Source organism: Seriola lalandi, unplaced genomic scaffold (genome assembly GCF_002814215.2).
Source record: "Seriola lalandi dorsalis isolate HSWRI2012SDOR001 ecotype SW California unplaced genomic scaffold, Sedor1 jcf7180002054658, whole genome shotgun sequence".
NCBI lineage: Eukaryota > Metazoa > Chordata > Actinopteri > Carangiformes > Carangidae > Seriola > Seriola lalandi.
Genome location: NW_019525211.1, coordinates 659,477 through 686,525, shown reverse-complemented (window position 1 = coordinate 686,525; position 27,049 = coordinate 659,477). Strand labels below are relative to the sequence as shown.

General features: G+C 41.4%; 1 protein-coding gene across 2 annotated transcripts in view; it reads right to left on the bottom strand.

Moving 5' to 3' along the window:
• arap2 (ArfGAP with RhoGAP domain, ankyrin repeat and PH domain 2) overlaps positions 1-27,049 on the bottom strand; it is a 115,282-nt gene that overhangs the window by 74,126 nt on the left and 14,107 nt on the right. For both annotated transcript variants that reach the window (XM_087177851.1, XM_023420851.2), the window contains exons 8-9: positions 19,907-20,027; positions 9,244-9,437 (exon numbers count right to left, since the gene is read on the bottom strand). In XM_087177851.1, the coding sequence (XP_087033977.1) occupies positions 9,244-9,437; positions 19,907-20,027 (315 nt within the window). The remainder of the gene's footprint in view (positions 1-9,243; positions 9,438-19,906; positions 20,028-27,049) is intronic.

The following is a 27,049-nucleotide window of genomic DNA, read 5'->3' as shown; positions in this document are numbered from 1 at the left end:
AGTTAAAGAAATATATTGAAATAAACTGACAACAGTTTGTCAGTTTACGACGCACACACACACACACACACACACACACACACACACACACACACACACGCACACACAAGTGGTAGGAAATGGACGGGTTCAAAACACTGTAACACAAAAGCGATAATGCTTTCCCAAAACACCCTGCAAATATTAGGGGCCTTCACTAAGACACCATCTCAAGCTTTTTTTGGTCAGAGGCCCTCCCTAATAAGGTGGGATCCACAGGTGGTTGTTTCTCACACGGGGCTTGAATGTCATTTGGTTTAATAACAACCAACAAACACTGAAGAAGAGCTACAATAACTGCAGGGACAGTCTCAGTCTCAGTCCTTCCTGTGGATTGTTTTTGTTTTGTTGTTTTAGGAAATGGAACTGGATATAGACTTAGACATGTGAGAGAGGCCTCCTGAAAATAGCATGCGACAGACCAGTCACACACCCAACTGTCATCGGCTTTCTCTCTCCTTCTCACTGGTGACGCACAAACCTGGCCTGTGTGCGACGTGCGCGTACGTGTGCGCGAGGGTTAAAGAGAGACAGAAAAGTGAGGCTGTGGTATGTGTTGCATTGAGTGTGTGTGTGTACACCTGCGTGAATCAGCAAAGCTCTGCAAAAGGCAAAAGGTGCGTCTGGGGAATCCAAGCCAACCTCAGCTTTCAGCCTCAATGTTTTCACAGGCCCATTTCAGAAATAGAGGTTAGATGCAGAGCCACAGTTTTCATAAGCTCTGTGACTCGGCGCCCCTCCCTTCTCCACTTCAGCCTCAACACTCGCAGCAGCTTAGACCATTTTCTATAGCGTAGAGCTCGAGGCATCCGACATTACAGTACAGAAAAATGCAAACTTTACTCCACTCCTGAGGCACGTAGACAAAGCCAAAAACATGAGTCGAAAGATGGGGGAGAAAAGGCAGCGGGGACTCAAAGGAAGGTGGAATGAGGGGGAAAGTATAAGTGTGAGAAGTTCCTGGTAATCCTCACTGAGTGTGGGTGAGACAGGTGAGGGGTCAGCTGAGCAGTTTACGAAAAGAAAGTGTGCGTGTGTGCGTGCGTGCGTGTTTCTGTGTGTAGAAAGAGCCAGAACAAAGGAGGATCTGCGCCAGTACTCGACGGCGAATCACAAAAAATACAGCCTTCACAAGCGCTAAATGCTGCCTCGCTGTGCCAGCTATAGAGCATGTGTGTTTTTTCTGTGCTAGCTGTAAAACAATTTACCACTAATTACACCAAACAAAGAGACAAAAAATGAATCGACACCATCTTTGTTGATTGTAGCAGTGCAAAGAAGCGTGTGTTTATGTATGGGGGGAGGGGGTGCGCTTTGCCAGATCTCTTGCAGAATTCTTCAACTAATTAGCAACAAACTTCTCAGATCACCCAAATTTTGCAGATTGTAACACAAGGGGGTAAGTCACTTAAATATTTGCGTGCTGCAGGATTTCCAGCCTGATCTTTTAGTATTATGTGGGTTGGTTCAATTGAGGCTAATGTTGTCAAAATCATCATTTGACCATCATTAGCCTCAATTAGACTACTTCAGACAAATTTAGAGGACTGTGGTGAAAAACTCAATTATTCTCTTTTCCTCGCAGTTCTGCACAATGATACTGAGGCAGAGCGAGTGGAAGAGAAATATAGCCAGCGTGGAGAGATCCTAAGAAGCGTTATGAGTAATTAAGATACTCTGAGCGAGAGGATGACATAAGAGACACAAAGATAAAGAAAAGAAAAGAGCAAGACGGCGTGAGTGAGACAATTGAATTCACTGTATGGCCAAGTCCTAATTGAGCTAAAAGTTTTGATGTGAGGGCTTTCGGTGCAGCAGAAACTTGCCTCTCTATCCTATCAATTATAACTACGTACAGTACATTGCTCTTTTAAGTTCAGTATGTTCTGAGGTTTGAAGATGCATGACGCGATAATGAGAGAGCGGGGGTGACGGGGTATAAACCAACCTCATTCAAAGCTCATTCTCGCCAACCACTTGGTTCAACCAAGGATCTCAAGGCAACAAACGGCAGTAATTCAAACACAGAAGGATAAATGGTTTACATGTATAATTGTATAACTGTTTTGTTTCATTCTGGGAAGATATATGGAGGAGGAGAGCACCTGTGCTGTATGTGCACACACACACACACACACACACACGCACGATCCTTCCCGCCTGTCTGAATGTATGGGCATGTTAGTGTGTGACTGTGCTGAGAGGGCAAAGCAGTCACCTATACCTAATGACCCTCATCCCTCTCAGGCAGCCAATTAGAGCGCTGGGTGTTAGCGGCCGTCCAGCCCTCGCCACTCGTTACCTACCCAATATGTGCCGTGGCCTCCTGCCCTCTCCAATTAATTCACCAAGGATGGAGGGAAGGAAGGATGGAAAGAGGAAGGAAAGGCATTAGAGGTAAAAATAACTCACCCAATTACAACAGCCGAGGGGTAGGTGGCAATAAAGGTGCTTACAGGGGGAGAGGGCCCTTAGGCAAATGTTCGTGCGCATGCGCAAATTTTTTTGGCTACTTTTTGTCCACAAACCAGACCACATAAATAATCTCCAAAAACTTGAACTCAAACTGAACTCAGAGAAGCAAAAAAAAAAAAAAAATCAACTCAAATCAAGTAAACACACCAAATTCCTGCAAGAGAAAAAGCATTTCTCTTGCGCCTATAATGAATAACCTTAACCTGATAAGTGCTAAGCAAAGGCTTACTCTGAATATTCTAGTCATGCATCCAATTATAATTTCTTTCAAAGCTTTTCAACCTCTTATTGTGTGAGTCAGTCACTCCAGAGTGCCAAGCTGCTCTAAAAGAAGCCAGACAAGTAGAGGCGGCCTCTACTTCTATCTCCAATTCCATGTCCACTCAACCACTTAAACTGCTCTAAAAGCATGCAGGGTAAGACCGTCTCACAAAGGGGTAGGGGAGTTTAAAAGAGCACACACTCAATGGAGACAAAAGACTTTTATTTTAAACATCAGGCAGCGAGACAGAGTCCAAGGAAAGTGAGGAGCTATGGACAATGATAGTGGATAGAAGAGACGCGGAAATAGACAAATAAATGTATAGAGACAAAAGAGAGAAACAGAAAGAGGCAAGTGATGAATGAACTTCTAATAGACCTGAGGAAAAAGTAACTTACTAAAAAAAGAAAAACACATATTCTGGAAATACATCTGAAAATCCTGTATTGAGTTAAGGAGAGGTTTTGAACTGCAACCAGCAGCCAGTGCAAGTCATTCCACAGGTCTGAGAGTCACATTTGGTCAAAAATATTTCATAAAACTTTACTGTGCATGTGGAACACGGCTATAAAGGCTTTATGAGTCTGACTGCTGCTTCAGTGTGTGAGTTAGGCTGAGCTGATAAAGAGTAGGTTTTAAGAGTAGCTTTGGTAGCATAAAAGGTCCTGAGGTTGAGGTTCTAATCCCAAATGAGTCAATTTACAGTGAAGCGCCAACCTGGGTGGATCTTACTGTGAACCACATGACTGTTCAGACAAAACTTTGAAAATCCAACTCAATATTTAAAGATGCGCTAAGAAATATTCTTTAGCCATGCTAGTAATGCTAGCCCTCGGGATGTCAGTGTCAGTCAGTCGGTCCACCAGCCTTTTGATGGACTGCTATGAATTTTTGTACAGACCATGATGTTCCCTGAAATTCCACTGGACATTCCCATCAGCCCTAGCGGTACTTAGTGCTAAATCTTAAAATGTTAGCATGCTAACTAGCTAAATTGGTGGAACATGGTTCAAAATGTACCTGCTATCATCATGTGAGTATGTGCAGATTGTTGTGCTGCCACCCAACAAGCCAAAAAAAAAAACAGAATTACAGCCACAGTATTTAAAATTCGCTCTTTGAGCTGTATTAGGTATGCGAAAAGAAACAAAACTCATTACAAGAGGAAGGCCTCAGCGGAAGCAAAGTCACTCTTGTGTCACAAATTCTACAAAACGGCCTTGCAGTCTTGGGATGTTGTTAATTGTTACAAAGACGATCTTGAGAAGAGCAAATGAGAAAGAGATTTAATTAAAGCAGAGATTAATTAAATCCTGGGTCTCACTGTTATTGTATACTCAGAATACCTTTTCCACCAGAGAAGGCTCTACTGTATGTGTAACTTTTGCTAAGTAGGAATTAAAGCACAAGAAAAAGAGTTTTTGTTCAGCCAATCACGAGCCAAGATTTCATTGTAAAAAAAAATAAAAATAAAAAAACTGTTCAAGTACGCTTGCAGGAACCGGTTTACATATGAGATGGCAGGAAGAAATATGATCATCCAACAAACAATCAATCAGCCACTGGTGTGAAGACAAACCAGATAACTCTTGTGATGTATGAGATGATAGGACATGAAACAAGTTGCTCTGGTTGTAACGATCTGCCTATGCAGCCCATGTCAGGGAGATCATTCTCAGAGTAAATGTGTGTGTGTGTGCGTGCGTGTGACACACTTTGTGCACTGTCTGACTTTCTTTTACCTTAGTGTTTAAATGACCTTAAACACAGCTCCATCACCAGGCTTACGGTCCATGAGAAATGGGGTAGGGGTGGTGAAGGAGGAGCTGGGAGGATGATGTTTCCAATAGCTCGTTCATCATGTTAGATTAAATACTCCACTCCACTGAACTTGAACGGGGCAACGGTCTACCTCCCTCCTGCTCTCCATCACTCTCTCCTTTTCTTATAGCCCACCAACGCTCGTTTCTCACTCATGCGACCCCTGCACCAAAGCGCTCCCTCCATCCCTCTCACTTCATCTCTCTAGTTCTATCTCTTTGTTTCTGTCTCTTCCTCTTTTGTCAAAAAAGAACTGCCGCTCCGGCTGCATTTATGCCGGGGATTTAGCTTGTAAGCTGAAATAATACAATTAATTTGTTCTCTCTCAGATTCTCCCTTTCCCTCCGTTACTCTAGCTGTCTCAGATCAAGGAAGTGGAAATGTGCTGACATGGAGTGATACCCAAAAGAGAATTCTAACAAAGATGTTTGTTCACCTTAATGAAGAAAATAATGAAAGGCAAACAACAAAACTACAAGAGCGAGCGAAACGAAATGAGAGCCAAGGAGGGATGGAAATGAGTTGAATGCGTGCAGCATTATCAAATATGCACACAAATACGTGTGAGGCACTTTAAGAAATAGTATCACTGCTGTGAGGTATCTTTCCATCTCAGATAAGATGTCTTGCTGCCGGGACAGGAGTAGGCAGAGAAAAGAGTCTCTGAACGTGAGCAGGGACTATCAGGGCTTAATTGGACTGACATCAAATAAAAAAAAATTAAAAAAAAGACTCAAGAGAATCTATGAGTAAGAGAAAACTTATCTCTCCTTTATTCCACGGCTAAAAGGAGATGTAAGTTATGAAAGAGAATGTATGACTCTGTAAGAATATATTCTGAGTACACAATAATACAAGGAAAGCTACTCTGACTTTTTGGGCTCTTTGTTCATTTAACAAAAGCCTCCAAAGTAAAATGCCCCACAACTAAGCATGCTAATATTTTAGCAGCATGTCAAGGCATTGAATTAACAAAGGTACTACTATTCAACTACTGGAAATCAGTCAGAGAAAATGACTTTGAGGAATAGCTGAACATGTTGCCAGGAGTTAGATGAGAAGATTGACACCACTCGCATGTCTCTGTATCGAGTCTGGAGCTAAAGTCAGGAGGCTATTAGCCTACAGGCTAGCATAAAGACTGGAAGCAGGTTAAAAAAGCTAAAATTTGGCTCGTATGGCCAAAGTTACAAAACACGCCTGACCACCACCTCTTTTTTTATTCAGTACAAAAACAGAAAGGCAAAATCGATAAATTCGTGCCATGGGGAGTTACGTGCTATAACTATTTCTTAGCAAACATTAGCCAGACAGCTTAGCTTAGCATAGAGAGTGAAAGCAGGGAGAAACACTTAGCCCGGCTCTATCCGAAATTCAAAAGTACACTTGCAAAGATCTCTAAACATCAGTAATTAACATTTCTCACTTGTTTAATCCGTACACAAACAGAAATGTAAAAACAAAACCCTAATGTTGTAGTTTCAACTGTAAAACCACAATTCATCACGTTTAAAACACTGCTTATGGATTAAACAAATGAGATACAATATGTTAATTAGTGAGCTTTAGAGGTGTTGATGGCAGGTATTTTTTTTAACTCTGCACACTGTTTTCCTCATGTGTCTTTATGCTAAGCTAAGGGCCTCCTGCTTCTATCTTCATACTTAACACATAGACAAGATAATGGTATCAATCTTCTCATCCAGATCTCAGCAAGAAAGCAACTCAGTTTTTTTTTTACATAAAACCTGTGTTACAGACTGGGGATGTGGAGACATTGGATGTGGCGCCATTTACAGGCAGGGGTGGTCAATAAGAGATAAGCGTAGGACCCAGGGTTTTTGAGCTTGATCAATAACAGGTACTACATGTTAAAAATATCTTGACACTCAGCTTAATCAATACTGACCACTCATGTTTTTTAGATCCATCTTTTAAGAGCCGCCAACATTTTTGCAAGTGAAATAATGTCAGGAGTAGTCATTTAAAGGCTGTAAATATTCATCAGAAATACTGTATTCATCTTCCAGAGGGTTTTAACCCTAAAGACTCCAGGTTTTTCCTAACTTTTAAAACTATACTCATTAACTGTTTGTTTAGTTATTGCAAAAACAAGACAAGAGTATGCCATAAAGTAAATACAGCACAGTCTCAGGAATATGAAGTACACATGAAGTCAGAGGTAACGGGAATAAAGTCACATAAAGTTTGAAATGCAGGTACAGCACTGTCAATATTTGCTTGAGGAGAAGCTGAGGATTTCAAGCCACATGCTTTACAGGAGGTTCATACCAAACCAACCTTTTTTTTGACCACATTCAGAAAGTTTTTATCTTTCTATTCTTGCAGGTTATCACTTGCCATCTAAAGCAGGGGTGGTTTCAGGAGGTCATCAGGAGATCATCTTAAACGCCTTGTTTTTTAAATAAAATAGGAACTTGATTAATAGCCCAAAAAGTTACTGCATAAATATTCACTGAAACCAACTGGGTATATTTAGACAAATAATGTTTGCGAATATTTAATAACCTTTTGAATCAGTAGATAATTGCAAATTTAACAGAGGGGAAAATATGCTAAAATATAATTAAATGCAGAAAACACTGAAAAAGATCTCAAAAGAAAAAAAAAAATGCACATTTTAGTTGTCCCAAAACAAGCTGGTTCTCTCCTCCTATAATGTATTCACTCATTAAAGTCATAAGTTGCGTGCAAATTCCACTACAGATGAAAAACACCGTTGTTTGAAAAGGGTCACAAACGCATGTTAGACCCACTTCTAGTCTCCTATTCAGTGTGAGAAATAATAGTAAATATGTTTGTCCTTGCAATATTTTGGACCTTGACAAACTAAAGTCAGTGCAGCTGTCATCTTTGAACAGTATGAACTTCTCTTTTTCTATTTTTAAACAAACTTGCTACTTGCTACTTCTCCCTCCCCGTCTTGCTGTTCTGCACCGAGCATTTGCATAAAGATGCGAATGGACGAGGCGCTGCAGTTGGAGGATCCTCGCATACTAATAACATTGTGACACCTGTCTGCCTCTGACAGCTCACATTCAGTCAGATGAAACTGCAGTCGCGCGGAGACAAGTGTGGGTTTCAGCTCGTGTCCACAAAGTAGCGGAACACTGACAGCCATCGATAGTAGCCACACCTGTGTATGGGCAGATGGTCAATACTTAACTTTATGAATTTCAGCAAGCAGCACACCAGTCTTAGCACAACTCTCTTCTCTCCCTTTCACATCAATCTCCTTCTATGTCTTGCTCTTTAAATGTTTTGCAGAATTTGTCTGCAATAATTGCAAAAGTGTCAATCAAAAGTAATTAGTGGAAACAAAAAGCAAATCATACTTTCAGAAAACAAAATTATATCCCTGCATATGTTATTACAATCTATCTATGGCACAAAGAAAAAGCTTCACTTTGATATATCTATCCTCCTAAAAGTCATCATCCTGTCACTCATGCTTGTTGTGTGAGGATGGATGTTATAGTTACATATAGCTCAAAATTAAAATGGAGACGATCAAAATCTCACTTCAAACAATTCACAGAATGCATTCAACCAACTGCAAACCAAGGCTGCATGCCACAGTGAATCCAGCACAACAGTCTAAAACATGACAACTTTGCTACTTTCAAAATGAAAAAGAGACACCAACACTGCTCCACAAATTACTATTAGGGCTGATTTTTACCCTATAGTTCGCTCTAACCCCTAATTATTGGGGCAGTTGGGACAATTAGGAAAGAATTTTGGGGCACTTTTGGGTCAATTGGGTCTACCAGAGGGGCACTGGGGACATCAGAGATCACCTGCGGTCACTTGGGCTGACCGGACTTACTGGTCATTCACTGGGCAGCAATGATACTTCTCTCTCTCTTTGGATTGAGTACTAAGAGCAAAAAGGGCTGTGGTGCTGCTGCCTGACCAGCCTAGACCGGACTACTTTTAAAGTTGGTGAGAGGAGCTGGGCAAAGCAAGAAATTGCCCCAGGGTCCCAAACCTTCAAGGATGTCAAAGGTTCTGTATTCACGGTGTGTCAACTGGTAAGTAGTAATTTTATCAATTGCAACTACACAATATCAACATAAGAAATAAAGGCCTGGCAGTGGATTCCACAATACCTACATGGTGCGTCTTAAGTCCAAAATAAATTTGCGTATAACAAAATGACCACTAAAAGGGGCCAGAATAAAATTTTACCCCAGGTGCCCTTGCGGGTTAATCTGGCACTGAAGAGAACGTGATTTGTTTGGACATTATTGAGGATTGTGCTACTAAGGTACTGCTCCCACTAACTACATATTTACTAAACACATCCTGTTCCAACCTATTCTGGACCTTCATGGCTGCGCTTGCATGTCATTAAAGTTGCATAAATAAGTTGGTTGTTCCTGTGTGCTACCATGTGATTGTACCCACTGAAGATAGAGTAGAAAATAGTAAGTAAACCCTAAAGCATTTTCACACATATATATTTACTTTTTGCATTACACATTCATGAACATCTCCATCTCTTTCATGAACCTCTCCATCTCCGCCTCATCTGCTTCAAATAGGCTGTGATTATTATCTACCTCTTTCAAACAGGAAGCTGTCATCCTGTAGAAAGGAAGTCCCAGTGGTGTTGGAAGTACCTGTTCTGTTTTGCAGAGCCTGACTTTACTCCCCGCCAGGGACACCAGCACTCTGCCTTTGTAACCACGGAGCTCCAGCAAACCTCGTTTGTTTGTGGAGGAGGGGTGGGAGAGGCTGTCGGAGGGCTTCTGGGAGCCGCAGGCAGGGGGGCGCGTGGCCGTCTGAAGAGTTTCCATCCACTCCTGGCGCTCCCCTGTGGACACGTGCATGAGTGAGAGACAGAAACAGAGAAAAAGAGAGGTAGATGGTGAATGAGGACAAAAGTGTGAGTGCGCAAAAGAGAGTGAAACCAAGACAAGCCAGGAAGAAAAGTAGACAAAGAGAGATCAGGGCATCTTAAAGTCTTTGAATTATAGTGTTAATTCATCATTTCTTCATCCCTTAAGTGAGTTACATTGGCTCGTTGGCTGCTAAACCTTCCCTGCATAGTGATGCAGGCAATTCCAGTCTAAAACAAAAGTAATTGAAACACAGGATGAGCCATGATTGGTGAAAATTAACTTATGCCTCTGGAAAAAGAATATCCTGCAAAGCTGAAAAGTGCAAAGTCTGGCACTAAGGATATAGATAGCTGCTTCTCTGAAATTTGCATGCCTCAAGCAAGATGTGGTAGGGGTAATTTTAGTCAAAGACAACACCTAATTAAAATACACAATTAAAAAAAATATAGCTTCTAATGAGACACAGCTACAGTTCTATGAATCCACTCATTTGTCTCAACCTGGAAACCAACAGAGAAAAGTCACTGAAAGGTGTAAATACATTTTGCAAAGTAGTTTATTTTGGTTTGAGGGACTATTTGATTTGATATGATATAAATTTGCAACTGTCTTGTTTTGTGGTTTAAGAAATTGAGCCCTGTCCCCCTTCGCTATTGTTGCAACATCTGTGTGGCTTTCAGTTCTCACAGTTTACAATGATAATTTTACAACATTTAGTCATTTAGTCCATTTTTAAATATGCACCTCATGGCTACATTCATATCATGCTAACAGGCTAAAAATAAACATCCCAGTCAAAAAAAACATGAGATCAAACTGTTATTTTGGTCCCAGCGTGTTTGGCACAATTATTTATTATTTGTTTCCACTTTTAACCTTGAAACAGAAAAGGCTTTAAGGATGAGTACTAACAGTTGTGTTTGGAAAATGCAGCGTTATCACAGGTCAACTGACTGCCGGTGCTGGAGTGTAAACATCTTCAATAAAAAGCAGGGCGGTGCTAAGGTCAAAATCAGCTTGTGCTGGTTGCGAACGGTGCTACTTCAAACGTAACCTGTAACCCCAAGAACTAACGTCGTTAATGAATAACATACGATTGCTAGCGGCTAGCTTGTCAGACATGCTAAGAATTGCAGCTTATGTTAGAGCAGAGATACACACTTTATAATTGATTCCTTAATAAATAAATAATAAAAAATTTAAAAAAACAACACCCTACAAACTATTTCTATACTACTGCTGGAGCTACCAAATATTTTCATTACGGATGAATCGGCCATTTCCCAGCCCTGTTGCAGCTCTAACAAACACCATTATATACACACAGTATTGCTAGACCAGCTCCATGCATATTGAAAAAGCGAAAGCTTGAGAGGTCTGCTGCACCTAGGTATGGTTGCTAAGCTATGATTGGACAATCTCCACTCAGGCGAAGGGTTCAGCAAACTGTCCTTAAACTGGCACCTCACATGTTTGGTGCCTTCAAAAGCTATTTGTCCTTGAGTAGGTCACTGAATCTCTACGTTATTGTAAATCACCCTGGATTACCGCACAGCTAAATGGCTCAATTGTAATGCGATGTACCATGTTCCCAACAGGGTTAACATTCAAACGATGTACACTCAAAAGGCCTTTAAGATATCTTCCTCTACAACTTTTCAAACTGACATAAAAGAAGACTTGGAAGCCGGTGCTGTAAAGCCCATTCCCTTACCGCCTAAGACATTTTGCTATCAAAGCCAGCAAAGTGGAAACACAAGAGATAGCAAAAGATTGTAAACACACAAGTACACACACACACACACACACACACACACACACACACACACACACACACACACATCACAGCAGCAACCACTGTGGTATCTGTTCGGTACAAGAAAGAAAAAAGAAAAAAAAAAAAAAATCGGTAAACTGATATGAAAAGTAAGCCATCAGTGGGGATGGACCTGTAAATTTGAGCAAACAAAATCATAAAAGGAAAGGAAGTTTTTGAAAAGTAAATGCACTTCAATTCAAAACGTGTGCATCTATCAACTCATCACTCAAAAACAAAAAAGCAATTCTCTGACAGAATTTCTGAAATGCACAAACCGACAAAGCGATGCTCTAAGAAACAACAGTGAACATTTGTGTGATCACACAAGGGCGTCGCACCACCCCCTTTTTTAGGAAATCTATTTTTGGATTCCCATGAATTTGAACAGGATGGAGGATATTATGAATGATCTCCAAACACAGAACGTGATATCTGTGTTTCGTACTAACGCAGTTTGTCAAAATATTGAAGATGGAGCCTTTAATTGGTGTATTCACTTCACTTCTCTCTGTTTTTTTTTTTTATAATCCCCCTTTTTTTTTTTAAGTTATTTTCCAAAAGAGGAAAAAAAGCACTGGCACACAAATCATGTCACCAAAATCAATTAAAATATTTGCTCTGTAGGCTAAGGAAACACAAGGACATGCTTGTAGGTCTACAAATTACAAATTTGTAGCACGTCAATTTAGAAATAGAAAATAATTGTTTTTCTGACTTTATTAATTTCCTCAATGGAAAAATGTGTCCGTTTTCTTCCTCACAGCTTATCTACAGAACAGAGGGCTTTCGAGTATCTGCAGTATTTTGTCAAACACAAATGGATAGTCAAGCGAGCCCTGTATTTTCCATGTCTTTACGAGTCCACAGGTAACCAAGTCTGGCAATGCCTAGCGAAAACTAATGTAGTCTTACACAATAGTCCTGCAAGAAATCCGCCTTCATGAAGGTTATTAACGTTGAGTTTTGTTAAAACTGTTTTAAAAAATTACAACTATTTTGATTATCAAATAATTTCTTTAGCAGTTCCAGCAGCTCATATGTGAGGATTGGATGCTTTTCTTTCTCATACATGACAGTGATGTTTTGTACTGTGGACCCTGGTCTTCAGCGAGTGTCCCTTCACTTTACAGTGTGAACTGGAGTGCAGGGGGAAATGTATTTGTTACTCTTTTTGACCACAGGTGCTCGTTAATTGGTGGCTCAGCATGCTGCTTCCAGCGTTGGCGTTATCTCTCTGTGGAGGTCTGTTTTCTTTTTCGTTGAACCACACTTTGTGTAATTATCCTCAGGTCTATTTGGATCAGTTCTGACTGTCCTCAGGTCTTTTTTTTTTTTTTCTTTTTTTAAAAGGACAAGTTTTCTACGGGTCATTTCAGGGTGAAAATTTTGGATGTGTAAAAACCTTAATCAGAAGTATTATATATGCACACATCTTTCCTCTTGTCTTAACAGAGCCAACTGTGTTACCCTCAGAGTGACCTGCCAATGTGTCCTCAACGCACCCTCCCTCTGTAAAGTGACGGGGGGGGGGGGGGGGGGGGGGGGGGGGGGGGGGCTTCTCAGTGACCTGTCAATCACTTTGCAGACACTGTCCACCTGACATTGTCGCCAAATTGACCTTAATTAGCTTCTTGACTGTGACACTCTAACCCTCCTGCAGCCTTTGCAGACGTGTTCCTCTCTCTGACCTTGCACGCAAACATATCCCCCGTCATCTCCACTTCTGAGGAAATGTTCCTCCTCTCTGGGCATCCTGCTCCTACACGCTACCACCCTCCCAAACTCTCAAATACTGTATCCGCTGCCTGGTCCGAAACTGAGCTCTGGTCAGGCTACCCCCCAGATTCTTATGAATTCACAAAGAGCTGCTATCAATAATGAAAAGCCTACTCAATTATTGACTGCTCTTTACATCACTAGGCTTTACTGTTCCGTTCCCGCCCTGCTTTCTGAGTTCCATTACCTGTCCTGCACTCACTTATTTGTCTGTTCATTTATTCAGGGCCTCCTTCCTCTCTCCCTCCACTCTCCTTTTCGCCCCAGCTGTCAATCTGAGCGCGGGAGGGAGGGCTGCAGTGAGGAAGGAAGTGGGAGGATTGAGAGAAACTTGTGAGAGAAACAAGGGCAGACAGTGGTATGCCCGTACGCTTGCGTGTTAGCATGTGGGCATGCGGCCTGTGCGCCTGAGTTTGTGTTGCATATATTTGAATGTATGTTGTTGTTTGTTTGTGCACACGGTCTCGCACATGAACCTCCAGCGTGCTTGCCAAAATAATTTTTACTCAAGTGTGCAAACATGCAAACATGCCCTCACCTCTGCATGCATATACAAAGAATATACAGTTACTCTCAGCCACTGAAACCCAGCGGCCACATCTAGATTCATCGCTTGTTAAGAGATATATGTATAGCCGTGTATTTGAACGACTGTTCCACTTTACATGAAGAGAGATGAGGAGAGAGGCAGATAGTCCTCGTTGAAAGTGGATGAGATGAGAGCCAGGTCCACTCAGCGCTCAACAGAGATCTTAGAAGCCACCCACGCAGTCTCCATCAACAGGAATAAAAAAAGAAATAGAAAAAACACACACACACACACACACACACACACACAAAGCAGAGGGATTGCGGCCATTTGCTCTGATTTCTCTCATTTCAATCGTCTCATGCCAACATAATGTACATACACAACATGGAATGAAATGTTTCCATTATCCTTCAATATTTAATCTATATGTGTTTGCCATGTTTTGTTTTTGTTGCCATATTGCCGCCATGGACGACATCATCAGCCAATTTTTGCAAATATGAGCACCTGCATGTACAGTCCCAGCAGCCACTGCACATTAATGCACCATCAGAAAGACACGAATCTAACGTCAGTTAGACATTAAATATTGGTTGGAAATGAAAATTGTTCTGACATTAAAATCTAGCGTTGGATAAATAACATTCTGACATTTTGCAGATGTTTTGCTGACGTTTAAAGGACGCTGGGTTTTGCTCATGACTGTAATGTCAGTATTTTATATGTCAAGATTGCGCTGGCATGCGACATTTGTAAAACGTAGGATTTTGGTTACTTGAGAACACAAGTTAAAGCCAACAAACATCAGCTTAGACATTGTCCTGACACTGAATTTTGATACACGACGTCACAACTTAAACTCAACCAAAGATCACACCGAGACATTGGTGGCCAGCACAGAAACCAAATGGATACTGTATGTTTGAGGTTAATTACAAACATATTACATAGTTTGTTCAACAGATATTCCCGACGTCTGTATTTTTTACTGTAAAATGCGTACATATCATGATCTGAATTCTTTAATAAGTTCACTCATGCAAATCTTACCAAAAACGTTGGTTTAAGTTAAGCCAGTGGTAAGAGTCTTGATCTATTGCTAAAAAAACCATTCCATTACTGGCTATATTATTTGATCATTTAAAGCTACACTACTTCACATGTTCATATAATGATACAAAGTAATGACTAGATAGATGTGATGTGTGTCACTCCGGTGATAATCCCACAGAGAAATACCACAAGATTACAGTTCCCCTCAGTTCAGGAGCATTTCAGTATCTTCAGTTCACTGTTTTGGTTTAGCAGTCCCCAACTTCACTGTTTTGGTTCTGTCTTAACGCTTCTGTTTCCAGGCAGCGGTTTTCAGCAAAAAAGGCGAAAGTCTATCTGCATCCGAACGTAGTACAGCATTAAGCCGCTAAACAGCCAGATAATTGTTGCTGTTAGAGGATGAAACAGAAAATGAAAAACCAAAAGCAACAGACGTACATTAATCAGATGGACAGCAACACAACTCCAGCTCCATGACTGCTAAATATGTTTTCAACATGCAAGCACATCAATGCCATAAAATATTAATGTGTCAGTGTTGTGCGAACAGCTTGTTGCATTGCCCTCAAGTGGACAATATTCAATTTAACAGATTTAAAAAAGGGGGGGAGACTAAAACACACCACTAGATAGTTAAATGTAAAATGATGCAAAGTGAAATATGTGCTCCCATTCTGTGTCCTCCTGACTTTATATTTTCTCCCTGGCCTGTTCCCAACCATCTTGTTTTTCTTCCTTACGTCTTCTTTCTCAAACACTCTTTCCTGTCATCTCAAACAAACCCAACATGTGTTATGCGCAGGCTTGTGGAAAGGCAATTGCAAAAGCATCAGAATCCAAATCATCAACATTTTTTTCCTCACAATAAATCCCACCTCGTCTCTGGTAGCATGTTTATCTGCATCTCCTCCACACTTCTCCAACACACTCCCTCCTTGTCCTGACCGTTCTACATCACTCTCCGCTGTGTCTCTTCCTGCCAAACTCTCCTTCCCTCTCACTTTTTTCTTCCCCCCATTCCTGCCACAACTCACTGCATCACTCCCTCCTTCTCTTTTCTCCCCCCCCTTTCTCTGCCTGCCTTCCTTCCTCCTTCCATCTCTCCTCTCTCAAGCTGACAGTACCTGAGGGAAGAGGCCACCTGCGGACCAAGTGGAGAATCAGCCGACAGCTGTGTGCACACTCTCTCCAGTGGCCTTCAATTATTCACTCACTTCTCCCTCCTCCTTTTCCCTCTCCTCATCTTTACTGTGCCCTTTTCATCTCTCCCCGCCGTCTCTGCCTTTACCTCTCTGTTGCTGTTTCACAGCGAGCTGCCTGTCTCGCTCTATCATTCCTGTTATTCCCTCGCTTAATCCCTTCCTTCCCCTGTTGCTCCTATCCCCTTTTCTTCTAACCTTCCTGGATGCCTTTTAACACTCTCCCACACTCTTCTGACCATCACTCCATCATTTTCTCCCCCTTCTCACCCCTACTGCATCAGCCCAGCAGCTCCTTAACTCCACTTCACTAACCTACTCCTCCTCTTTGCCTCTGTCTCCTCATGTCTCCTTCTTTCTCATGTGTTTCCCAAAAGATTGATGACTCTCCGCCACAAGGCGAGTGGGCCTGTTTAAAGATGCATGAGGTGATGAGGCCAAGTTTTCTCCTCCTTCTCTCTCTCTCTCTTCTTTTTCCCCTCCCAACCCTTTCTTCTGACGGCAGCAACCGCCTCCGTGAGAGGCTTCCCACTGATCCCAGGCGGTCAGAGGCCACCTCCAAATCAGACAGCCCTCCCAGCTCTTGTCAAGATGGCTGAGTGTGACGTATGACGATCAACCAGCAGACAGCGTGATAAATGATGCCGCTGAGGACTGCGACTCATAAATGGACAAAAAAAAAAAGCTGGCAGTCATCGATATGATGATGCACTGAATCGACAGGGAGAGGAGGGAGAATCGCTGGTGCTCAGTGCTCAGTGTGGTAAAAATAAATGAAAAAAGAGTTTGAAGGGCAAGTTGTTGGCGATATTGCTTTTTTATGAACCAGAGGTGATACAAAAATGCAATTTTTTTTTGCTGGATAAAGGATCATAATAAATATATATTTCATCAAGCAATGCCATAAATAGAATACAAGAACAAAACAAGTCCTGCATTTTGTGTATAAATAACTGCATCAGGTTATACAATCCTTATTTAGCGCGTTGCGGTAGAAGAACTGTGTAGCAGAATATTTGTTTAAGAGACCCTGACCAAAAATAAGTAGTATATGTAGGTAGTTAGCACTGCAGGTCAAAAATCCCTGTTCTACACCCACCTGTATTAGAAACACCTGTGCACATGCTTATCCTTACCTATCCAATTAGCCAATCTTGTGGCAGCAGTGCAAAGCCGTGACTTTCACTTTGGAGTGATTGTTGGTGCCAGACAGGCTGGTTTAAGCTTTTCTGAAACTGCTGATCTGCCGGGATTCCTATGCACAAAGGTGTTGTAATGTTTCCAACATCTTGTTGAATCCATGCCACGAAGAACTGTGGCTGTACTGAGAGCAAAGGGAGGCCCTGCCCAGTGTTAGTGTGGTGATGATAAAGTGCTTAGTGAGAGTATAGATTCCGAAATCATTTCACTGAAGACTATCTTATTCAATATATTCATTGCTGTCTAGAATGGCTGTCTTGGACTGAAATAAAGCATGGTGCAAACACTCAATACTCAGGTACAGATAAATAACATCTATTTTAAAAGGCCCCATGAGTTGATTTTATGCGACTGTCAACCGTAATGTTTTTCTCAAAACCAGCACCATCAGTAACCAAAGTCATAAATTCTCTAATTCTACACATAATGGCAGAAACGGTAACCAGGCAGAATATTTGCATTTCACTGACTTCTGGCTAAAATTTTCCAGTCTGTTGGACATCTGACAGGTGTGTAAACAAGATTTTGTTTAGGTGGTGTTACGGTGTGTATGAGACTGTCACGTTTCCAATTTTAACTAACAAACGCGTGACTGTAGCTTTCTGATATATTACATTATATTATTCCTGATACATTTCTATAAATTGACGTGAAGCTCAAATGAGAGGCTGCTTCTTTATGTCAATAATAACCCATGAAAGCTTTTATGAATGGCCATAAGTGAATAACTGAACAAAATACAATCAGAGTGCTTTTGATAGCATAGACCATTGTGCTTCTCTTTGAAAGTAGCTTGAGCACTTGGCCATTAACAGCCTTGCTCATGAACAGTCCAACTATGTCTTTATAAATGTATTGTATTTTTCTTGCATCAATAACCCTTTCACTGCTGGCTTACAGGACACTGACTGATGAAGAAGTTTGTCTTAAATCACGCTTGATGTACGAGAGTCTTTAGTGCCTTAGCTATTTCTAACTGAGCACTGAGGACTAAACGACCAGTTGCATTTATCAAGAGCAATAAGCTGATGCTCAATACCAGTGATGAGCAGGTCAAATATTGATGATTCTATTCCTAGCTCAACAGATGTCAATATGTCAATAAGTAGCATCGAGGTCTCAATGATGTGGTCGATAACAATTCTCAGTTCTCACATATTCACACTGTACCACACAATGAGTCAAAGGTACTGAACGCAATAACCATGCGAAACTCAATTTCTCCAATCTCACTCATTCACATGAATCAAAGGGCGGCCAGTATCTGACCCCAGAAACAGACCCTCGATTAGTAAATGAGCAGTTTGACCTGAGCTGCCTAATAGACTGCCATCAAGCAGACAGGAAGTAAGGAGTGGAAGGTGTCTCTTTCCCCTCTCATTAAGGCCGACACAACTCTCACTCCATTTTGTCTGACAGAGGGATGAAGAGAGGAAGAAGGAACAAGACTATTAAAGGACATTTCGTAGAAGATCTGAGATTGTTATTCCTTTATTCTAACCTTTTAGATTGACTTCATACCACAGGTTCAGGTAGGGATATTAAGTCATTACTGCCAGCAACATCCCTAAGTAAAATGTACGGACCAATTCGCATAAGCATCATATTCATAAAGTATTTACAAGAAAATACTTGTAATCTAACAGGCTTATTTGCGTTCTTAACAAACAAAGGTTTATCCATTCACATAGTACTTCTTTGCAGCATCATCAACTGTAGCACTAGATAAACAGTGAGTGAGTTCAGTTTGGTGTTGGTTTCTGTACGGGCACAATGGTACCAAACAACTGCAGGTTACAGTGCACGGTCATTGCACCCACCTGGTGTTTGTTTGCTAATAGTTCAGCACAAAACTCCTCCTCCACAAATGTGTGGTTTTAAATTTCTGTTTTTTTACATGCTAAACAAACAAGCTAGAAAATCTGTTTTAGAAGTGCTGTTAGGTGTTTTTTTTTTTACTTGGGACAGAGCCAGGCTAGATGTTTCAGGCTAGGCTGAATATGCCCTGAATGCACATTAGATTAAAAAAGGAGATAGTACTGAGGACATATAACATGTTTATTATGGAGTTATAGAGATGCTAGTATGTCAATTTTGTTAGCTTTCAAAAGAGCCAGGCTAACGGTTACTAGTTTTTGTGCTAAGCAAAGCTAACTAGGGGCTGGCTGTCGTTTCATATTTTAAGTACAGATGCAAGAGTTATGTTCATCTTCTCATCTAATACTGGGAAAGAAAGCAAGTTAGTTTTTCTCCGAAATCGGGAAATTATTCCTTTAAAGATTCAGCATACAGTCACTGTCTCCAGCTGTTGTTTGTTAGCTAAATAAAAGTTTAGCACATAAGAGCCAGGCTAGCCGTTTCCCCCTACCTCCAGTTTTTATGTTAGGCTAGGCCACACCTCCATACTTAACACACAGATAGGAGATTGATATTGATATTTTCATAAATGCTTTGAAAGAAAGCAAATAAGTACACATTTCTTAAGACAAATTTTAAGTGATGTAAAACCTCCAATTAAACTGATAATGTCCTTTTAGAGAGAGAAGCAGCAGAAATAAATGGCAGAGAGGAAACTGCAAGAGGAGAAAAAGAGACAAAAAAGAAAGAGGTGAGACAGAAGATTACCACAGATGCATTTAGAGAGAGGTAAGAATGGGGGAGACAAACAGAAAGGGAGGGGGGAGGGGGAAAGGACAGAGAGAGGGAAACAGAGGAGAACGAGAGAGAAAAACAAGGCCAGACAGGGAATCAGACAGTCAGAGCGACTGAGGCAGACTGACAAGCAGAAAGAACAGAATGAGTAGCTGATAGATGACTGAAAAATGCAGCCCAAAAAAAAGGGAAAAGATGCACTTGTTGTACCTTCTCTTTCAGCCCGGAATATGAAGGTCCGAAGTGAGGTGACTACCTCAAACTTGTTATCACCCAGTCCTCGTACCTGTCTGATAGCACTGGCCAGGATCATACCTTTGGAGTACATCTCCTATACAGAGAGACAAATAAAAAGAGATAAGAGTGCTGCAAAAACACACACTAAATAGGTGTATATACACACACACACACACACACACACACACACACACACACACACACACACACACAGCTTCATGCATGCTTGTAATGTTATTGAATTTTTGCTTATTCCTATTATCTGCATCTGTGGACCCACAATTACTGTTTTCCAGTGCACTGTTTGCATCAATAGATTTGTAATTCTGAGTTGTACTACCGTTGGCTATGATCGCTTTCAATTTGAAACACCACTGACAGACATCCTCAAACTAGAGCCATAACCCATCAATACAGCGTCAAATTTATTTGCAGAAACAGCTTCCCTGTTCCCTTTCAAACAATAACTTTGATAAATGGCACAGAGCTCTCGGAAAAGCAGCATTTGAATCAAGAAATTGCCGCAGAAATATAAACAGCAAAATGTACACTGTATCTTTTCATATGAGCTGCATACCATTTGCTAAGCCGGCAGTCATTGCATTGATGTGATCTTTACGTTAACATTTGAATTAACATAAAAATTCAAATTACAGACTTGACATATGTGTAATTTGAAAATGGAGATGCAGGAAATAAACCTACGCTCAATTAAGGACGCCCAAGAACAAGAATAACACACATGGCGCTGTCATTTGGGCGTTAGGAGACATCATAAAACAAATCTACAAGCTGAAAAAAAACTTCTCAAATATTTAAAAAGAGACATGTACACTGTACTGGGGATTTGGGTAAAGCATAGGAAGTGCTTGTTGGGTAAAGTGGGATTTGGTTGTGTGTGTATTGTCTCATTACCCCCGTGTTTTCCCTTAGCAGCTCTAGTGGAGGCATCCAAATAAGGAGGATGTTGCACTGGAGGCTTCATGACCCTCTTTACAGTCTCCCTTGACAATGGCAATTAAAGTACTGGGTCGTTGTCAATGTGAAAAAGAGACAGAAGGGGCAAAAAAGAATAATCAAACTTCAATATCATCACTTCTAAAGAAGTTGGGACAGAATGGAACCGCCATCTGATCGGTATTCAAACCATGACGCGGCAAATATATGAGAAAAATGCCCTTAAAGTAGTGGAAAAAGCCAAGAAGATCTCAGATTGTAATGTTCTCTCAGTAGAGTGAACTGGGGGACAGTACATTATGCTTCTGTAGTGGTGTGAAAATCACTGGGTTATAAAAAGGGGAAAAAAGGGGTCGTTGCAGACATTGCATTATTCATGTCGATAATGTCATTATCATTGCAAAGTATGAAAAAAAAAAAACAGACATGTCTCTTTTTTTCCTCTCTGTTGCTCTTCAACGGGCTTGACCTGAATTTTGATTCTCTGCAGTCCTGTGCACACTATAATGTGCAACACTGCACGTTTTCTCTACTGTAACGCCGCCGTCATAAACTGCGAAGATGCAGAGTGGGAAGTGAGCAAGGAAAGAATGAATGGAGGAAGAAAAATGCGGTGAACTTCTGACTCCTCTCTCACCATTGTTAATTAAGCCCGTGACCTTGCCATCCACAAAAGCCTATTTCTGGAGATCATACAGCCAAAAATATACCAGCCAGCGCAGTCAGTTAGGGAGAGAGAGCGGGGGTGGAGGGGAGGAATGAATGGATGGACGGATGGAGGGAGTGTGAAATGAAAAAAAACTAAAAAAAAAGAGAAATTAGGTTTGTGTGAAAGGCCAAGGAGAGGGCTGAGAGAGAGAGAATGGAGAGAGCATGGAGAAATACAGTGCAAAAAAAAAAAAAAGAATAAAACACAAAGCAAAAAGCAACAGTGAAATCCATAATAAAGAAGAGAAAGAGATGCAGAAGGAGGAGGAAGAAAAAGGGAGGTGTGTGGGAAAGACATCATGTAGAAATGAAGATGCCTAAGAGGGTCAGGGAGGGGTCCTTCTCATATTAAAGCAAGATGTTAACAATGGAAACAAGAAGTGGCTCAACCTAATTACCGACAGCCGGCCTTGTACATTTCTCTCCCCAGGAGTTTCACACCAATATCTCCCCTCTTTCTCTTTCTAAATTTAGATAGAAGTTAAAGGAAGGTGAGGAAAGGAGAAACAAAGTGTGTCCATGTGTGTGTGTGTGTGTGTGTGTGTGTGTATGTGTGCATGTGGATGAATTAGCTTGGTGGCTGCGTGCTGATAATTATACCCCCAGTATGGGTTAACAGTAATTAATTGTTTTAATTCTAGTTTTGGGGTCATGACGGAGAGAGTTGTTTAATTGTGAGTTGTGCATCTGTAAATACTCTGACAGCGGAGTCAGTGGAGGGATGATGAAAGGAAGCGGTCAGCGTTAAGACAGTGGATTCAGACAACACCACCATGCACTGCAGCCGCCCACACACACACACACACACATACACACACACACGTAATGTTTATAGACTAATCTCAAGAGGATGGACTGCCAAGGAAGCAATGAGGCCTAACTATCTCTCTTTCTCCAATAACAGACACACCTGACTCACCTCCCCCTGCCAAAGATCTCCTCCACACTCATTTCCCCTCACTCGTCCTCCCTTCACCTCCCTCCCCACGCTCGACTCTCTCACTCCCACATCCTCTCATTCGAGCTGCTCCTATATCACTACCTCTCATTCTTCCCTCCCAGCACTTGTCAATCCATGTCATTTCGCCAGGCGGTTCCCACCTTTTTTTCTTTTTGTAGAACTGCCTATCCTGTGTGGATAACTACGTCTCGTTTCTTTTCAAAAACAAACCGGTAAACTTCAGGAAACAATTAAAGCAGAGCAGTGGCGCTAAAGCCTACAATAATGGAGGTGTGGAGAGAGTAGAGAGGAGGGTAAAGAGGGTGGAGAGTTTTACCACCAGCATGGAGTTAAGGTTCTGGCATCTCCAAAGCATCATATTTTCAGTAGAGGCATGAGGACACCAACTGGATGCAGCAGAAAACTGCACCTCTAAAAAAATTAATTAATTAAAAAAAATGCTTGTGGGCAATAATGCAGCCTTGATCAGTGTTTCACTGAGTGGGATGCCTTAAGGATTTGGAGGATGATGCTCTCTGGGCAAAGCTGTCTTTAGGGCAAGTCCAAGCCAAGTCTCAAGTCTTGTCAAAGCAAGTTCTAACGCACAAGGCCTTGAGGGGAAGAGCAAGTTAATTATAACCAAGTTGGCTGCAAATCTTTCAGGCCTTTGAATGCTGACCATAAATGCTGCAAATTTTTTTGTAACATTTTCATTTCAAACACGTGTTAATAGAGCAGTTTGTTCCACTGGACAATTCCAATAATTGAATATCAGAAATGTGTTGCCATGCAAGGCCTGACTATCACAGTCTCAGACATTAAGGAGTCAGCGAAGTCCAAGTCCTCATTTTTCGCCTTCAGAGTGCCACAGGTCTAAGGTACATAAAATCGGTACACAAACTTGTTAGCAAACAGTTGCTTATTTACACATCCATCAGAGAGGGAGCAACATTAACATTGATTTGAAGTCATATTTGTGTCCACATGATGAATCTTCTTACATCCATTCCTGGAGGAAATATCTGGCTCTTGAGCTGCTGAATGCTCCACTGGGTTCATCAGATAGTTGCTAACTGTGTCCGTCTGCTGTTTGGTGTGTACAGCAGCATACAGCTGCCTGCTGAGGCTAAAAGCAAAGCCGATGAGAGCTGTGAGCGTGAATCAAAATATTATCACATATTTCGGGCCCTGTTGTGGTGATCAAAATGAAAGCAAGCATAAATAAAAGACGACAGAAAAAAAAGAAGCATTTTGGGTGTTACAGAGACTGAGGCATCTCGGGAAGACACAGGAAGGAGTAGGCAGAGGAGCTTTCAGGCTTGGCAAGAGAGAGCTTTGCAGCGTCAGACAGACAGACAATCAGGCACACTGAGTCACTCAAAGACTGATCCCCGATCCTAAAACCTCATCTCCCCTTTGGCCTCCTCTCTAGCCCCCACCCCCACCCACCCTGTCCTCTCATCCCTTCCATCCCTTCATCCCTCGCAGCCATCCGCCTCACTTCCTCCCCTCACTACCCTGAAGCCAGGCTTTGGACTGTTTTTTCACAAACACACACACACTAACACACACACACACACACACACACACACGACACCACAACAGGACCCTGAAGACTACATCTCAGGCCCAAAGCGTTCTCCCAAGTCAATCCTGGTGTTGACGAAATCAGGCGAAAGGGGTGATTGATGAGACGGATTGGATACACCGCTGTAGAGGGAAAAGTGAGACTGAGGATCTCGCTACTCTCCCACGCCACCTCCGCTACCCCGATGATGACATCACCGCGGCCAGAGACCTTCAAGCTGCGACTGTGATTAAGTGCGATTAGTTCTGTCTGGGGCTGACAGATCCCACCGGATTTCAAACTAGAAAAGAGTTTTCAGGCTGTTGAAAGTTTAAGAAAGAGAACAAGCATGGGAATGTTTCAATGTGTAGGCATTTTTGTTTTTGTGTACATGTACAAAGACTGAACAACATTTTCTACAGCAGAAGTAGGATGTTAGCTAACATTAGCCACCATAAGCTACTGGTCATAACAGACCGACCAGAATTGATAGAATAGTAGTTCTAGCAGCAAAATCTGCATGTATTGAATAGAGCAAGGTTGCGTTTTACTGCTAATGAATTCTCTAATGTGTGAGAGAAATAATATGTTGTTCTTTTTTTTTTTAAAGTTACATAGTTGTGGAAATTCTTTGAGATTTGAAGAAAAGACATTCACCGGGAGCTCAGAAGTATTAATTTTAAGCTTGATGTCAAGGTGGAAATGATGAGCGGCACAATGCAGTTGTGAATCAGAGTAATGCCACATCAATGATGTCCAGACTTATTTCTTGGAGTGTAAGTATGGGCCTACAAAATAAGAAGAGTAGAAGGAAAATTCCTTCACACAATACTTTGGTTTATGACCAAATATCTGACACATACATAAACTGACATCATCTTCATCTTAACGTGTACTGAAAATGTTAGTATGCTTAACTAAGATAGTTAACATGTTATTGTGGACATGTTAGCATGGTGACATTAGCATTTAGCTTACATGTGTCTCAGCACGGCCTCACTGTGCCACTAGCATGTCTCTACGTTCTTAGTTTTGTTGGGAGATAAAGGTAGTTTGAGTCAGTTGAGCTTAGTTTGCCTTCATTCGAGTTTTTTTTTAATCTTGATAGATGTCAATCAGTATGTAATGATATACTAAATATGCAAATTAATGCACAACACTATCTAGCGACATTTTGAGGCGGCTTTAGCTACTTTCCATTGAAAATTGTTGACAAAATTGCTTGTAGTTGGAGCACCTGAGAGATGAGTCTGAGACAGTATCCATTTAAAGCGCAACAAGATATTTGGTTTGGGGAAGGAAGGAGGCGGCATATTCACACACACAGTGAGTGCTTGCTTGTTTTTGTTGAATATCACAGTAATTTGCTCCAGTTGCAGATCACTCCAGTGGAATAATGTTGTAATCAGTACAACTCCTCTGAGATCAGTTGTGTAGATTTTGATCCCCCGTGTCAACGCGACAAAATTTGAGACTCAAAAAGGTTATGTACTGTAAGCAGTGCAGCAATTTTTTGTAGTCACACAAGCACACACACAGACACACCACACATGTCTCTGCACTGTGAGTGAAAGCAAACCACCGACTCATATTTCAATTTCAGACACAAAGCGGTGCTGAGAGACTTCCTCACAATCTTCATCTACCCCGCGCTCACCCTGTGGAGGTGGCACTGGGTGGCACGCAGGGTGGTACAAGGCCTCAGCTGGCCACATAAACCAGGGATGACAGAGAGATTGTATTCGACCTCTTCGCTCACCCGAAACATGATGAAGCCCTCTGCTTTCTCAGAGGGGAGAGTCACATTGGCAGGATGACTTTAAAAAGTCTAAACAACAATCCCTGTTCTCTCTCTCTCTCTCTCTCTCTCTCCCTAACACACACACATACACACACACACACTAAAACAAACTTTCATCTTTCCAAAAAGTGTCGTGCCTACGCCAACAGTGACACGGACTATAAAGTGCTGACTCGCTGGCCTCCCTGCCGATTGCCGCTCTGCTGGCAACGGAGCGTGTCCTGATAAATAAAGCAACAAATACAATGGAAAGAGAAAACGAGGTGAAAGAGAGAGAGAGCGACAGAGCGAGCAGGAGAGCATGGAGGGCTATAATTAGTATGTGATTAACGAGCAGGCTTCAGACAGGTCCCACATCATTGATTGTGATGTTGTGCAATGCTGCTGCAGCGAAAACGAGCTGGCCCTGGGAGGGGGCACCGAGGTCACCGCTCACACACAAACACACAGAAAAGTGTTTGTTCTTAGTGCAAGATACATCCAACAGTCATTAATGAGAAGATGAAGGTAAAGCACATAATGTCAGCTAGGTTGTGGCCGTGCGAGACTCACTTGAAAACAAAGGATCCGAGCATTAAAACTTGTACTGAAAAAAAACTCTTTGTTGTGAGTTTTAGCTCCTCGAAAAGAAATCATAGAGTTTTTAATGTATTTTGACGAGGAAGCTCGGGGAAGCTACTCATTTCTGTTTAGTATAAATTCATTAAAGAGTTGTGACATGTTCTTGAGTTGTGTAATTGAACATAAATCAAGTTAAGAACCCTATCTACTATTCATTTTTGTCAGTATTACAGCACTGTTGCATGGTAATGCAGTTTAAGTGCAAACTGATTGAAGTCTTCACAGCATACTTCCTGAGAACTGACTAAATTACATCCCCAACATTAAGTATTGAAAAGTGTAAAGTAACAAAAGTTGGCATTGATTGCTTGGTGAGATTCTTATTTACCTTCTCTTCAGATATTTCCTCATTTAACATCAGAAAACATAGCTATATGTTTATTTATTTATTTAGTTTTTTATTTTATATTGATGCAATAAGGATACTGAAGAAAGAGGACATTTTGGCATTGGACATTAAAAAACACTGTAATTTAAGTAATCAGTAGGTGCATTTCCATTAACCTTTTTAATGCGCAATTT